Source organism: Borostomias antarcticus (genome assembly GCF_949987555.1).
Source record: "Borostomias antarcticus genome assembly, chromosome: 23".
NCBI lineage: Eukaryota > Metazoa > Chordata > Actinopteri > Stomiiformes > Stomiidae > Borostomias > Borostomias antarcticus.
This window is the reverse complement of record NC_140256.1, coordinates 3151879-3168395: the sequence shown is the minus strand read 5'-3', so window position 1 is coordinate 3168395 and position 16517 is coordinate 3151879. Positions and strand designations below refer to the sequence as shown.

Below are 16517 nucleotides of genomic sequence, written 5' to 3'. Positions count from 1 at the left end.
GATTCAACTGATGGTTGAGACACGACAGCAGAAGACCATTTTCCCTTTTGGGGAATAATACAGTATAACAAACCACAATGTGTGAGGTTTTGTGATTAATCCCAGATAGCAAGCGGATGTGTAATGATTCTGGGCCATATATGGGCCGGAACTAAGCCACAAGGGCCAGATCTGGCCTGTATATGGCCCAGATCCGCTTGCTATCTGGGATGGGATTTTCCTGTTGTATACTGCATTAAACATGTTCATTAAGTTCTAGTCTAAAGAGACAGGGAGCCATGACAGACCTTCCCTAGCACAAACACAGACTTCCACCCAGCTTTGCTTATCACAGTGGCAGGTACAGGGTGAATTTGAACTTGTGAGTATTGAAATAGTTGTTAAGGGAATATGAGAATTAGAATGAAACCAACATTTGCTGTGTTCTGTTACGTTTTCAGAGTCCTATTCAAACTTCCTCATGGTTCCAAGACTGGAATTTCACGTTCATGGCACCCGGGTGGAGCAAACATTCTGACGTCCCGTGGCAGGTATGCAGACCAGGATATGGAGGGTTGATAGGACTTTAGGAGGAGAGAGCATAGTTGTGTCTGCAGAACAGGACAAACTGGCTTTCTCTCATTCCTCCCCTGCCCACCATACTTCTGTCCTACACCACTGGTCATGACACCGGTTGCACTGCGTTGCTTGTCAGTAACACTTCCGCCCTCACTTGCCCTCGCCCGGTTTGATCTTGGGTCTTCTTACTTGTCAACACATATGACAACTTGCTATGCCGCTTTAGCCAGCTACGCCACTGAAAAGCTAGGGATTAGATGGCGCAGATGGGCTGTATTTATACTGAGGAGGGAGTTTAACCAATTCAACTCAGTTACAGGTTACACTCACCCTTTAAACTCACTCCACACACCAACTCAACTGTGTACCGGGTCACGGCACCACTGTCACAGGTTGCACTGCAATGCTTGCCAGTAGGCCTATCGCTTCTACCTCGCTTGCCCATGCTGGGTTAGATCTCAGGTCCTCTGTCTTGCGAACGCACATGACAACCTTGTATAGCAGTGTAACCGAGTTGAATTGGTTAAACTCAGTATAAATACAGCCCACCTGCGCCATCTAATCGCTAGCTCTTCGGTGGTGTAGCTGGCTAAAGCGGTGTAGCTGGCTAAACTTGTAATGTGCATTAACAAGTCAGAGGACCGGAGATGGAACCCAGTGTGGGCTAGTGTTATTGTGCAACATTGTCATGTGTGTTGGGAAGTCAGAGGACCCGAGATCGAACTCAGTGGTCACTGCTTTAGCCAGCTACACTACCAAAAAGTGATTTGATGGTGCGGGTGGGTTGTATTTACACTGAGGAGTGAGTTTAAGCAATTCAACTCGGTTAGGCAACATCCTTCCACACAAGGACTGATATCTCCACAGCCATGACTCTGAGAGATATTAGCACACAAATGTAGATGTAAAGATCCTGAAGTATAGCTTGTTTGACCTCAATTCATATCTGAAATTCAGTAGGCTTTATCCATTTGAGCTTCTATGACCCACAGGCCTATAAATATTTCTGGTAGGCAGGACCAATGATTCAAATGATTTTTAATTTTGATTTTGAGGTTTTAATGTTGATGCTTCTTATAATGCTTGGCTTTCTGATGCTATAAAGCATTTTAGCCAAATACCACAAAAACATAACAAACACACAGATCTAGTCTAATTCAATGAAAGAATATGGACTACAGTGCCCCCTGCTGGGCGTCATGCAGCATGTCTCTTCAGTGGTCGGAACTAATGCGTGGGAAAACAAACAGCCCTTGAGAACCATAGAGGTCTGTCAGTTCACAAGAATCAATCATCTTCCTGAAGTCCACAACCATCTCCACTGTCTTTAGAGCATTGAGGACGCACCAGGACAGCAGATGGTCAATGTCCCACCTGTAAACGGACAGAGATGAGCCCAATAAGGGTACCATGAATGGAGTGTGTGTACCTTAACGGCACACACACACACTGCCCTCGCTGTTCAATACACCGCTCACCCACCACACTCTCTGCACACACACTGTACATACCCAGTGAGCACAAATGTTTTTTTCCTCATTGATTTCTAGATGAAATCTCAGTGATATTCGGTCAGAACGTCTAAGACATGTTTTAAGATGAGATAAGATATACTTTAATAATCCCCTTGGGGGAAATTTGATTTCAGCCGGGGAAAAGGCACAGTAGCAGTGGGAAAGGTACAGCAGAATAGATAGATAATATACATAATAGATCAAATTAAATTACAAGGAAAAATTACAAGAGGAAGCAAAAAAAATTATATATACAGTATGCCTAAATAGGAAAGTATTCCATCGACATTTGCTTCTGTATGTATTTTCCCTGCCTGTATATTTCATCATTACCACTATGTGTTTGCATCCTATTCCTGTCCTTCCATCTCTCCGGGGGTCACACAGACATTGGGTCACCCCCAGACTCCGTAACCCCCCTAACCTCATCTATCCTATTCTCTCAAGTCATAGCGAGCAAGCATAGACGGATCATGAAAAAATGGGTCCCTGGGCCTGGATGTGTAGAGGGGGCCCCCTCCCTACCAGCTGTGGCACCTTCTACAGCCTCAGAGAGAGGTTGAATATGTGTTGGAACACTCCCGCCAGCTGTCCCACACTTAGCACCCTGGGGCTGGTGCCTTGCTGAGCTCTCTCCTTACCTGAATCGACTGGTGGGGTTAGGGGGGTGGAGGAGGTCTGGGGTGGGGGCGTTGGGCTACCCTTTGAGCTCGCAGGGGCGTGTGTGTGTGTGTGTGGGGGGGGTGATAGCCAGGTCAAACCGATTTAAAAACTGGTTCAGCTCATTTGCACGGTCTTGTCCTCCCCCACAGCTGGGACTGAGACACGTCAGGTGATTTTCTTCATTCCATCTCAGGCGTCCTTGGACCTGTTTTGCTCCAACTTACCCTCCAGCTCTTAGCCTTTCTCAATCATATTTCAACCATTTTCGCCATATTTTCAACCAGTTGCGGTTACAACATCAATGTGTCACAAAACTCAGTTTAATCATCTTGATCATTTATTCAGTTGTACGTTGAAAGATTATTGATCAGTGTAAAGGTCAAATGTGAAGATAAAACGTGGTCTACACAAAGACCAAAATTCAAACACATTTAATGTGTAGCATTCCAAGAATTAGAACTATAGAAACTATAGAAATATCATACATTCTAAATCCCCAGCAGCCACTCCACGCCCTGAGGAACGGGCCACCATGAAGTTGTCACGCTTCACACAGAAGTCAGTAGACGTTTATATGTTTTGTTCAGAATAAAAACGTGAACAAATATGTAAAACATACAGTCTCATTGAATAATAAAAATACACAACTAATAATCTGTTATTACCGGTACCATACATACATACATACATACATACATACATACATACATACATACATACATACATACATACATACATACATGCATGCATACATGCATACAAATATACATACATAGGCTATTGTAACAAAAAGGCTTACAAAAAGTTGTAGACATAAGGCTATTGTAAGTGTAGGCTAAATTATACGATGTACTAATAATCACTGTACACACACCCACCACACACCATTCTGTATATATATATGATATATATATATATATATGTATATATTATATATATATATATATTTATAAATTCAGAATTATTGCTTATGCTTTCATAAGGATGAAAGGTGGAACATGAGGTCACTTTGTCCCTGTAGGAAAATAAATTGTATTAGAAAAAATATTGTAGGTAAAGGTGAGGTACTGTATGTTTGTTGTGACCAAAAATAGAAGAAAAAATCAGACAAATAAAGCCACAGTGTAGTGTGTTAGTTCCGAAAGGGAACGTTTTTGGCGACAAAAACAAATTCATCTCACATTATCCAACTGTGTGCACCCCACAGATAGAACACACACCATAATATTCTAATATGATGAGAAAAGGAACTAGAATGTCATGAAGATTCTAGAGATGATGTCACAGCTTTCTCCTATGACATAAGAATTGTTGCCATAACAATGACAACAAACCATAGGTCTTTGGAACATTCTGAAGATTCATAACACAAAACCTCACCAAAGTGCAGAAACTATTGAATTTCCTCTGAACTTTTCTGACTTCCCCGATGGCTTTTGGCCGTTTAAAGATTCTCATTGCAGCTGCTCTCTTAGTGGCGCTGATCAAGACTGAGCCTCCCGATATTGAGGCCTTCAGAGACGCCTTGATGCCTCATATGGTCCCTAAACAATGGGCTGCTACTCCACCGGTTAGAGTGGACCGGGTCTTCATCACCCTCCACTTTGACTTCCTTGACTTCTCCACATTCACTGAAACATCCCTGGCCCAGGAGACTGAGCTCAGAAGCTCTGAGGAAGGAGCAGTGATGGAGACCCTGCCCGTCTCCTCCAGCAGGACCAGGGCTCTGGGCGCTGGGACACAGATGGACACCAGCATGTTCTGGGACCTCTCAGCTAAGGCCTTGGATGGAATATCCTCTGTTGTGGGAGGATCGGCCCTAGCAGCAATCTGCTGTCTTCTGGGAGGAATCGGCCTGCTCTTTGGGATTCCCATCAGGGCAGTCCTCCAGGTAGACTGGGCACCATGGAAGGGCTTTGAGGACCCAGGGGGGGCAGACAAGACAATGGGAGGAGATGGATGATTAAACATTGCAGTAATTGAATTCCTTAATACTAGTTGTGTCCTCTCCTCAGGTTAAAAGCAGAGTGGACCAGGGACTGGGACAGGACAGAATGCCAGACCAGAAGAGCAATACTTGTGTTGCTGAAAGCCCACTGGTGCCACGCCTTCAGCGCTGCCCGAACAAGAGAGCCAGACAGTCAAAGAGGAGGGGCCGAGGGGCCTGCTGATGACCATGTGACCACCAGCCCTTCAGCTGCAGGGAAGACCAGCATGACTGTCTCTCTCACTAAGGGAGACTGCAAATTAGAAATAAACAGCATATTTTCTTGGCAAAAAAGATTTGCGGTCTGTACTTCAATCCGGAATCATTTGAGGCCCCATCAGCCAACACATAAACAAGTGATATTGCCTATATCAAAAGATGAGGAATTTAAAATGAAATGCACAAGCCAAAAAGATTAATTCAGACTACTCCTTCTTTCCTTCAGTTACCTCTATAATCTAATCTATACCTCTAATATCTGCACCGGGATTCTATAGCAGTGCCACAATCACCATGTGTTGTGTGCATCACTAAGGGGATGAAAAGAGCATTAAACCAAATGAATGGGATAATCCTAATCCTTATACCCGCTTCTCTGGCGTTTTCCCGCCATGAACTAAACCCATAAAGCCCTGATATGGGTAGCCTAATACGCTACACAAGATAAAGAACTGATATGCTGTTATTGAATGATGACAAGTGAGCTAAATCTGTTCTAAAGCATACAGGTTTGTATATGGTGATGATATGGTGATATTATATATATATAGCATTTGTGCCTCCCCTTTCAATTTTTTTTCCCGATATTGTAATTTGTAAATTGCACTGTATTTTGTTGCAGGTTTTTTGGTATTTTGTATTTGCACTGTTTTGCACTGTCCTGTCCTGCACCCTGTCCTGTGTCGTTTGCACAGCGTATGCCTTAACCCTGGTCAAATGCCTAGTATGTGTGAACCATATACATGGTCAATAAACAGATCTTCAGTCTTGAAAATGGAAAAACCTTCATATAAGCCCCTATACTTCAGCATCAGAAAATGAGTTCTCCTTACTGTGACTGGTGATTCCTGGATTTATATAGTTGTTTGAACAAGACACCTCCTCAGTAAACGCCTTCTCCAGCACCTTCTGGATGGACTTGCGTACCTTGACCTTGAAGTCCTGACCCATTAACACATACAGCAAAGGATTCAAACAGCTGTTGAGAAAGGCCAAACTTGTGGCTATCGGGATCCCAATGGTGGTCACATGGTCTAAAGTGTCGCTGAACTCTGCAGACATATGGTTCACCATCTCTAGCAGACCCATGATGTGGTACGGAGCCCAGCAGAGGAAGAAGCCGGTGATGACCGCAGCGATAATCTTGAAGGTGCGGCCGGAGCGGCTGCCCAGGAAGCTCCTCCTCTTCAGCCGGTGGATAATGATGGCGTAGCAAGACACGATGGTGCCGAACGGGACTACAAATCCCAGGAGGAAGCGGGTGATGATCATGGCCTGGTGACGGAACACCCGCAGCTGCACCACGGCGGGCGTCTCGTAGTCGTCGGAGAAGGCAAAGTTGTTGAAGCAGTTGATGATGTCGTCGTCGTGGTAGGACGCCCCGACGTCCTTGAAGACGAAATAGGGCGAGCTGAGGACCAGGGCCAGAAGCCACACGCCCAGGCTCACCATGGAAGCCTTGCGCACACTCCGGTGGTTCTGAGCCCAGACTGGACACACCACAGACACACAGCGGTCCATGCTGATGACGACCAGTATATAGACACTGGCAAACATGTTGAGGAAGCTGACAGTGCTGTTGAGTTTGCACATGAACCTGCCAAAGGGCCAGTGGAAGTCCATAGCGGTGTAGGTCACGCTCAGCGGTAGGAAGGCTGTGAAGAGGAAGTCGGCCACGGCGAGGTTGAGGAACCACACGGTGTTCACCGTCTTCTTCATCTTGAAGCCCGTTACCCAGATCACCACTCCGTTTCCAAGCACCCCCAGCACAAAGGCCAGGCTGTAGATGACGATACTCATGATGTTGAGAAACCTTCTGAGGTCGGAATGTTCATCCACATAGTCGTCATGGTCATCGTCAGTAGGGTTGGGAGGATGTGAATCGTTTCCTAGAGATGACTCTGTCCAGGTGCTGGCATAAACAGGCGTGGTGGTGGTGGTCAGAATGGTCTCCATCTTTGTTTTGAAGCCTGAAAGGCTAAAAACAAATATGAGTAAATACATTGAGTCGAATACATACTAAGAGTTGACTCGTATAACAGTGAACTTATACCGTCATCTATATTGTAAATAACATATACCCAGAAATGTATTGAAAAAAATAGACATGAATATATAAATTAGTTTTCCACCTTATCATACCTTTTCATAAACGTAAACCCTTCTCTCTTTGTTGTTAAGTGTGTGTTGCATTTGTGTTTGTAGCATTTGTAATAAATAAATTGAAATAAGTGTATACTCTGTTCAAGACATTGTCATAGGAAATCTGAATTTTGATCCTGTGTGTTATACAGTGGGGATCTCAGAGAAAGAATATCCACCAAGAGCAATGCTTATCCTCAAACACACCATTAGAAACACTGACTACAACCCATACATGCAAAACTTCACTAACCAATTATCAGTAAGTAGGCAAGGTCTGAGGGTCGACAGCTGAACTGTGCAGTATGTGATTTCATAGGAAATAGAGAAAAACTGTTTAGGATTTTTTTTCTTTTCAACGCCCCTCACTTATCTTTTAAACAAACAGAAGTAGTCATAAAGGTGCTCTTTTCGATTTATTGCACTTTTTGTAAAAAATAAATAAATAAAATAAATTCCAATATATGCAATACATAGGTCCAGGGGTGTCATAACTTTCTGTACAGAAAATATAGCGAACAGTGTAGTGCCTGTGGAGAAAATGCAGAATTTATTTTTATTATGAGTGAAGCCGGCCCGGCGCTGAGCCAGACAAAAAGAGTCAGACAAAAGAAGATCACGTACACAAATAAATATTGGACTAGCTTTTACTATCTGGAGAGAGGTTGGAGTTACTTTGGGCATCAAAAGCGACTCGGATCTCACCTTTCTTTCATTCATTCATCATTCAAAGGTTTATTTGGACAGGACAATGTGCACGTACTGTACATAAAATGTTCAAGAACATTAAAATGGGTACACCAGATTTAGCTCAGAGCTACATTCCATCTGTAGTCCTACATGAAACAAATAACAATAAAATCAACTAACTGACAACACATGACACGATAAAAAGGCAAGAATACCATCCATCCATCCATCCATCTTGTGTGTGTGTGTGTGTGTGTGTGCGCGCGCGCCACCTAGTAGGGACAAACTTGATTGCTCAAGAGCCAATTCTTCAAGGTATGACAAAAGTTGTCATATCTGATGGAATTTTTTATGTTACTAGGAAGCCTGTTCCATTCTTTGATAGCCTTGAACGAAAAGGCAGATTGGGCAAAAACAGACTTTCTTAGTGGGACCTTGCAGTTACAACTAGATACAGATCTTAGAGCTCTGAAGCTTTGATCAGAGCAGGACTGTACATATTTTTTCAAAGGGGGGGAGCAGCATTATTAATTATTTTATGTAGCCTACTAGTCGAGTATATTAATAAATAATTAAGTTATAATTTTTTATTTATTTAGGAAGAATGACACAGACTTCTTCTCCTCGACACGTAAGTAACTAAATTCAGGTTCATAAGCAACCTGTTTTTCAACCGTAGTTGCAATGCTGGGCCCACTGCAGTCATGATAGAAAGCCTGTTTCAAGCTGTTTTCCTGTTTACAGCTACAGAGAGGGCCCTTCATATTTCAACTGACTAGCGAATATGCGGCTGGGGGTGTGAGGGTGCATCATGGGGTGCATATCCATAAATGGAGTGAAAACGCCAACTTGTTTATATCTGATACGCTGCACCACTGACCTATCTAGTGGCCGAAACAAATCGAACTGAGCACCTCTAACAGAGATGAAAAACAACTTGGAGGAGGGGACCTCTGGGGGGGGTCTCCTGCCATAAAACTTTTAAGGCCAGGAGAGGGGTTATGAGAGGGGTCAGCAGAGGGGGTAGGGCAAACAGGAAACAGCTGTTCCACGCCTGCACACCAGGCATTACTTGAGATCACCAACATTCCTGTGTCAGTCTCACAGTATGGTCTGTATAGCCTAATATTTGTCATGCCTATAGTTTCACAATAGGTGTTTGCTGCTGCTCTGCTCCTCTCTACCTGTTGTTCCTCTAAATGTCCCCTAGAGGTCGCTGACGGATTTGCTCAGAATAGAATACTGTCGAAAGGGCTTGGAAACGGTTGACAGTTCGTGTTGTTTTTGCGAAAATATGAAATTTCACCGAGCCTTCAAAGTTTGCGCAAAAAAACGAAAAGGATGCAATTCTTACGTGTAGCTAAAATGCGTGTAGCAACAAATACTGAGATTGTGCAACTATGGGAAGTTCTGCATAATTAAAACCATTTACAAAATCATTGCTCACAGATGGGTAGAATACACCAAGCCTGCCTCCCAATATTCCACTCATGCATTCTTGTGGAGATGTTTTGGGGAGGCAATTTACATGGTTTGGTGTAGCCTACCTTCAGTTTTACCCACATGCCGAGTGAAACTCATTTCCCATCTATCTATCTATCTATCTATCTATCTATCTATCTATCTATCTATCTATCTATCTATCTATCTATCTAGTCTAAATAATCTGACAAAGATTATGACACAGATGTGAACAAAATTAGAAAAAAATATTTAAACATCAATTTCTGAATTTGTAGGACTACATGTGTGGACATACCTTGATCAACGAGTAGGCTATTCCAGTTATTCCACCTACTATAACTTCCTTGGCTGGAGCAGATGAGATTTGTAAAGTTCAGGGTAGGCTTCTTCAATCCTAGCTTTGTCCTAGAACAGATTGAAGTCTGGAGTCAGCGCAGTAGTCTACCTCCAAAGAAATGGAATGCCAAGAAGGGACACTTATGTGAAATTTTGGCACCCGCCTGAAGAGGGTCTGCCATTATGGACTGTCATCTGCTGCTGACAACACTGGTGAACAGACTCCTAAGATTTATACTGCACCCCAATTTGAAAATCAGGAGGTCCCTGAACAGCCTGTGTGTGCACACACGCGAATACACAAACTTTGCAAAGCAAGAACCATGTCAAGAATGTGACTTATGAGTTTTCATAATTGCCACTCATCAATTTCATCATTTCACAGCACAAACGCCCACTTCCTTGGCTGTGGGGCTTACATTAACGCAATCATTATGCCAAAACGACACCAAAAAGCATTAAACCACTGGCCAGCATATTACCTGTAAATTCCCCCATCGAAGTCTCCTCACCAACTCCGTAGCCTACTCATGTCCTCATCTCCACCTCTCTCCCCGATTCCAAATTCTCCTTGTCATTCCACTTCTCGTTCTAGCAATCTTTTTCTTTTAATCATGCTGGCAATTGCTTTTGCTACTGTACCTGCTGTTACAACCCTGGTCCACCGAAATGACTTTGGCTTGCTTTAGTGCTTAAGGTTCTAATTGGTTTGTCATTGACATGGTCTGATTAGAAGCCGCTGTGAACCTGTTCCGTTCTATGCACTCTTGAAACTCTTGAAAGCAACATTGAGCCTACCGTCATTGTGCATGTGAAAAATAAAATGAAACGAAATGTCAAATAAGAGAATATAAGTTAAACAAAAAGTTAAATGAGAGCTATGAGTTTGTCCATCTTGCATGAAGATAGGTTACTGTACAAGTCATTCTACTGCTATTCACAACCATCAACAATAAGAGATTTGGGATCCTAAATTATTCCTAATAAAATTATTTTGATTTCAACTGTTTTTGGTGTTCAATATTGGAAGATATTTTTTTTAGATATTCAAAATTATTCTGAGGGCCGGATGGTAAGCTTTGGGGGCCAGATTTGGCCCGCGGGCCACCAGTTGACCCAGATAGCAAGCGGATCTAGGCCATATATGGGCGGGAACTAAGCCACAAGTGCCAGATCTGGCCTGTATATGGCCCTGATCGGATTGCTGTCTGGGGATGATGCCTGCTCTACAGCAGGGCCATTCAGCTCAGTGCGGTGCGGTGGTTCAATTCACTTGTAATAGGAAGGGAAAGTGAAAACTCTAGAATTGCACAGTATATTGTTCAATGGCAGTTTGGAAACAGGATGTAAGACAACGTCAGAAATAAGTGGTGCCATTTCTCCAGAAGACTACTTCTCTAAAATTCTAGAGAAGTTAGTTGCTACTTAGAATACAACGTGTATCATGGAATTGTCCCAATAGATTGTGTATGATTATGATTATTGAGTGAGAGTGAGAAATTGGAACCTTTCCTCTCCTTCCTCTCCTCCTTCGATCTTCACCTTTCTTCTTCTCCTCCTACTCACAAAGCCGGCAACCAGCTGGATCTCATCTTCACTAGACACTGTTCCACCTCTAACCTGTCTGTCCTGCCCCTCCATCTCTCTGACCACTATTTCATGTCCTACTCCCTCTCCATCCCCTCTTCCCCTGTAACTCCTCCTCCTACCCACATGGTTACCGCCCGTAGCCATCTCCGCTCGCTCTCCCCTACTGACCTTTCCTCTACTGTCACCTCCGCCCTCCCCGCCCCTGAATCCTTCTCTCTCCTACCCTCTGATACTGCCACTGATCTTCTCCTCTCTACTCTTTCCTCTTCTCTGGACAATCTCTGTCCCCTCACCTCCAGGCCTGCACGCCCAACTCCACCTGCCCCATGGCTGTCGGACTCAGTGCGTACTGATAGACGGAGCCTGAGAATAGCTGAGCGCAAATGGAGGAAAGGCAAGCTCCCAGAGGACCTTCTTAATTTCCAATCTCTTCTTTCCACATTCTCCTCCTCTCTGTCTGCTGCTAAAGCTGCTTTCTTCCGCTCTAAAATCCTAACCTCTGCTTCCAATCCTAAAAAACTCTTTGAAACCTTCTCTTCACTACTCCAGCCCCCACCTCCTACTCCCAACTCCTCCCTTCTCCCTGATGATTTCGCCAACTTCTTTGACAAGAAAGTTAACGATATCAGATCCTCTTTCCCCCCTCCCCCGGTCAACGCTCCATGCACGAAACTCACCCCCCCACCCTCTCTCCCCTCCCTGCTCCCCCCCTCCTCTCCACGCTCCACCTTATCCCACTTTTCTCCCCTCTCCCCCAACGAGGCCCTCAACCTTGTAACATCTAACCGCCCCACCACGTGCTCCCTAGACCCTGTTCCCTCGACTCTCCTTCAGTCTGTTGCACCCGAACTCCTTCCCTTCCTAACCCACCTCATCAATGCATCTCTTGTATCAGGATGTTTTCCCTCTGCTTTCAAGACTGCCAGAGTCACCCCCCTCCTAAAGAAACCATCTCTCGACCCCTCTGATGTAAAAAAACTACAGACCGGTTTCCCTTCTATCCTTTCTATCCAAAACACTTGAACGTGCTATCTTTAACCAACTGTCTTCGTACCTCCACCAGAACGACCTCCTAGATCCCCACCAATCCGGGTTCAAGGCTGGCCACTCGACAGAGACCGCCCTCCTTGCAGTAACAGAGTCACTCCATGCCGCTAGAGCGAACTCTCTCTCCTCTGTCCTGATACTCCTAGACCTGTCAGCAGCATTTGATACGGTAGACCACCAGATCCTCCTCTCCACCCTCGAGGAGAAAGGCATCGATGGCTCTGCACACTCCCTGTTTGCATCCTACCTGACGGGCCGCTCCTACCAGGTGACATGGAGAGGGTCGACGTCGGAACCGCGTAGTCTGACTACGGGGGTTCCACAAGGGTCTGTCCTGGGTCCTCTCCTGTTTTCCCTCTACACTACATCTCTGGGCTCTGTCATTCGCTCGCATGGCTTCTCCTATCACTGCTATGCCGATGACACCCAACTGGTTCTGTCATTTCGCCCTTCTGATACAGAAGTGGAGACACGCATAGCTGGGTGCTTGGCTGACATTTCGGAGTGGATGACGACACATCACCTCAAGCTCAATCTGGACAAGACTTAGCTGCTGTTCCTCCCGGGGAAGGGCTGTCCGCACCGGGACCTGGCCATCACCATTGAAGACACAGTGGTGACCCCGACTCGGACTGCGAGGAATCTGGGTGTGACCCTGGATGACCAACTGTCATTTTCCTCACATGTCACATCTGTCACACGTTCCTGCAGATTCATGCTCTACAACATCAGGAGGATTCGCCCTTTCCTCACTAATGAAACGGCGCAGGTACTCATCCAGGCCCTGGTCATCTCCCGTCTGGACTACTGCAACTCCCTCCTCGCGGGGGCACCGGCGTCAGCCATTAAACCTCTGGAACTTGTCCAGAAAGCTGCTGCTCGCCTGGTGTTCAACCACCCCAAATTCTCCCACACAAATTCCCTCCTCCGTTCCCTACACTGGCTCCCTGTATCGGCTCGCATCCAGTTTAAAACTCTGGCGCTAACCTACAGGGCAATGAAAGGAACAGCCCCCTCCTACCTCCAGGCCATGGTCAAACCCTACATCCCCTCCCGACCACTACGCTCTGCTACCTCAGGGCGACTGGTTGCCCCGTCACTCCGAGGCTCCTGCGGTCGATCGACACGGTCACGGCTCTTCTCTGTCCTGGCCCCGCAGTGGTGGAATGAGCTGCCCACTGATGTCAGGACAGCAGAGTCGCTGCCCATCTTTCGTCGCAGGCTCAAAACTCATCTCTTCAAGAAGTACTACAACAATCCTCCCACCTAAGCACTTATTATATTATATTGCACTGTACTTTAGATTGTGATTTTTGCACTTTGCCTTCAGCACTAGATTATGCTCTTAGTCACTTGTTTTAGAAAGAAGATGCACTTGTGAGTTCTGGCAAGTAGTAGTACATTGGCTCTTCCTACGTTAAATGCAATTATTGTTAGTCGCTTTGGATAAAAGCGTCTGCTAAATGACTGTAATGTAATGTAATGTAATGATTAGACTCAAATATCTGAACATAAAAGTAGCCAATCAGTAGCCCGGGGGTCTGGGTCCTTAAGCCCCTCCCCAGTGGCTCCTTGGCTCACATAGAAATTCACCAGAATGCTTGAAATGAAGTGTTTGATGCTAACATTTCCTGAGGGAGGAATTCTCCCTCCCTTGTGTCTAGGGTTTAACACTGGCTTCATTAGGCTCAAATGTTTTGCAGCTCCAGTGAGATTTTTTTATGTATTTTGTTGCCCAAAAATGGCTCTTTTGATAGTAAAGGTTGCTGACCCCTACAATAGCCCATCATGGTGAGAGCGTAGGGAAGTTCAGTCACCCTTATTTCTAGGCAACATAGACAAAATTGGTCATGTATCCACACCAAGGTTATTATAGTTAACAAAAACTAACTTAAAAACGAAAATTAGGTGTGAAAAAACATTTTAGTTAACTGAAATAAAAATAAAAACTAGACTTTACAAAAAAACGATAACTAGCCTAACTAAAACTGTATTGTGTGTTTACAAAACTAACTAAAATAAACTAAAATGATTGAGAAAATGTCCTTAGTTTTAGTCTTTTTCATTTCATACATAAGCCTAGTATTTTGGGTGGATATGAGATCTATCCTCCATGTTCTTTAGCTGTGTCCCTGCGCAGAAGTAACCTGACGTGCGCCAGATGGTTTGTTTCACACGGAGTGAAACAACGTGAGCTTGTGAGATCAGGATGGTCTCACAAGGCTAGCACAGAAGAAAGAAAAAACGAAAACTAATACTGAAACTAATAAAAACGAAATTAAAACTAAGCATTTTCAAAAAATAAAAACGAAACTAAACTAGCAAACCTGCTTTAAAACTAAAAAAAACTAAACTGAAATTGAAAACAAAAAGTTAAAACGATATAAAAATAAAAACTAATGTCAAAAGCAAAACTATTATAACCTTGATCCACACACATTTTTGCAGTCATCCACTTTATTCACCCTGTGAAGGAGAGAGGCACATGACAAAAGTGTTTCATTTCCGATGGTTAAAACCACACTGCCTGTGTATAAAAAGCAGATGGCCCTTCTTCCCTGTGCATTTTTTTTGAAGCAGCTCAAACAAAACAGTATGGAGTGTTGTGAATTTCCAGAAAAACTGCTCATCAGTGTTTTGCCTCCACTGCTGCTCGTGGAGTTTGTTCTGGGTTTCCTTGGTAACGGCCTGGCTCTCTGGATCTTCTGGTTTCACCTGAAGCCCTGGAAGAGCAGCACCGTGTTCCTGTTCAACCTGGCACTGGCGGACTTCCTCCTCAGCACGGCTCTGCCCTTCCGAGCAAGCTACTATCACTCAGAGATGGCCTGGAAGTTCGGAGACACATTCTGCCACATCTCTCTCTTCATGTTGGCACTGAATCGCGGTGGTAGTATCCTCTTCCTGATGGTTGTAGCTGTGGACAGATACCTGCGTGTAGTCCATCCCCACCATGCTATCAACTCCATGACCGTATCCAAGGCAGTGGGTGGCGCAGTTGGACTGTGGGTGGTCCCAATCTCACTGAATGCCCACATCTTGACCACCCCCATCACTAACACAACTCGATGCGATATTTTTGTGTTTTGCCATCAATCAAGTTCTGAACTGATTTGGCATAAATTCAAATTCCTCTTCAATGTCTACTTGACTCTGGCTATAATCATCTTCTGCATGATCAGGATCATTAGCATTCTGAGACGCAGGCAGCTGGCGCAGCATGCCAAGATGAGAAAGGCCCTGCGCATCGTCATAGCGGTGGTGGTCCTCTACATCATCTGTTTCCTACCCAGCTGTTTTGCCTTGCTGCTCATCTTGTTCAAGACCATGTCGTTAGAGACCACAGGAGCTTGTGCCGAGCTGGAGGGCCTCAGCACAGCTTTCTTTATCACCATCAGCCTGACCTACCTCAATAGCATGTTAGACCCTATGATCTATTACTTCTCCACCCCTTCCTTCAAGATGGTCTACAGAAGAGCTTTGAGACTATGTATGCAGAGACCGGTGGAGGAGATTGGGATGAGTCCCTCTACGCCAATGACTGCAAGGAAATGATTGGTTTACTTCACGGTCGTCTCGTCTCAACTGCGTCTACTTCCAAGTTGGCCTATCGTGCATTCCAATACAGGTTAAAGCATGCATTGTATTCATACGGTATACGATGCTCAATTGTGCTGAACATTTCTGGATTTGTATCCTCAGTTTATCTCGATTTTGCTAATCACTGAAAGCTTTCAAATCTGCTACTTCTTACCAAGTATTAGATGGGCATACTCAAAATAAAGACTTAAAAAAAAAAAAATCTTGTCTCAAATTTTGTTTTCAACTTGATGTTTAAGTTCAAAGTAGGCAGGGTAGTGAGAACAGCTTAGGCTTAGGACTGACGGTTTTGGATGACGAAACGGTGACATGGCTCCTGGAGGTGTGCCCGGATATATAGCCCGGGTGACCCTTCACCCAGGCTCGGGGTGGTAAAAGGACAGCCCCTCGGCCCCGAGCCTGGGGAGGAGAGGACACAACACCTAACCCGCACCACGAAGAAGAAGAAGCCATCCAAACAGGATGTAAGACGTCAGAAATAAGTGGTGCTATTTCTCCAGAACACTACTGCTCTAAAATTCTAGAGAAGTTAGTTGCTACTTAGAATACAACTTGTATCATGGAATTGGCCCAATAGATTGTGTATGATTATGATTAGACTCAAATATCTGAACATCAAAGTAGCCAATCAGTAGCCCGGGGGTCTGGGTCCTTAAGCCCCTCCCCAGTGGCTCCTTGGCTCACATAGAAATTCACCAGAATGCTTGAAC

General features: G+C 44.7%; 2 protein-coding genes across 2 annotated transcripts; one reads left to right on the top strand and one right to left on the bottom strand.

Annotated features, from left to right (window-relative positions):
* Positions 1–5739: 5739 nt before the first annotated feature.
* LOC311324817 (chemerin-like receptor 1) lies at positions 5740–6897 on the bottom strand (the record flags this gene model as incomplete). The annotated part of the gene is made up of 1 exon (XM_084457411.1): positions 5740–6897. The coding sequence occupies one exon, from the start codon at positions 6895–6897 to the stop codon at positions 5740–5742; it is 1158 nt and encodes a 385-aa protein (XP_084313537.1).
* Positions 6898–14805: 7908 nt separating this feature from the next.
* On the top strand, positions 14806–15762 carry LOC311324816 (hydroxycarboxylic acid receptor 2-like; the record flags this gene model as incomplete). Its single annotated transcript, XM_084457410.1, has 1 exon — positions 14806–15762. One exon carries the CDS (start codon positions 14806–14808, stop codon positions 15760–15762), a length of 957 nt encoding a protein of 318 aa, XP_084313536.1.
* Positions 15763–16517: the final 755 nt, after the last annotated feature.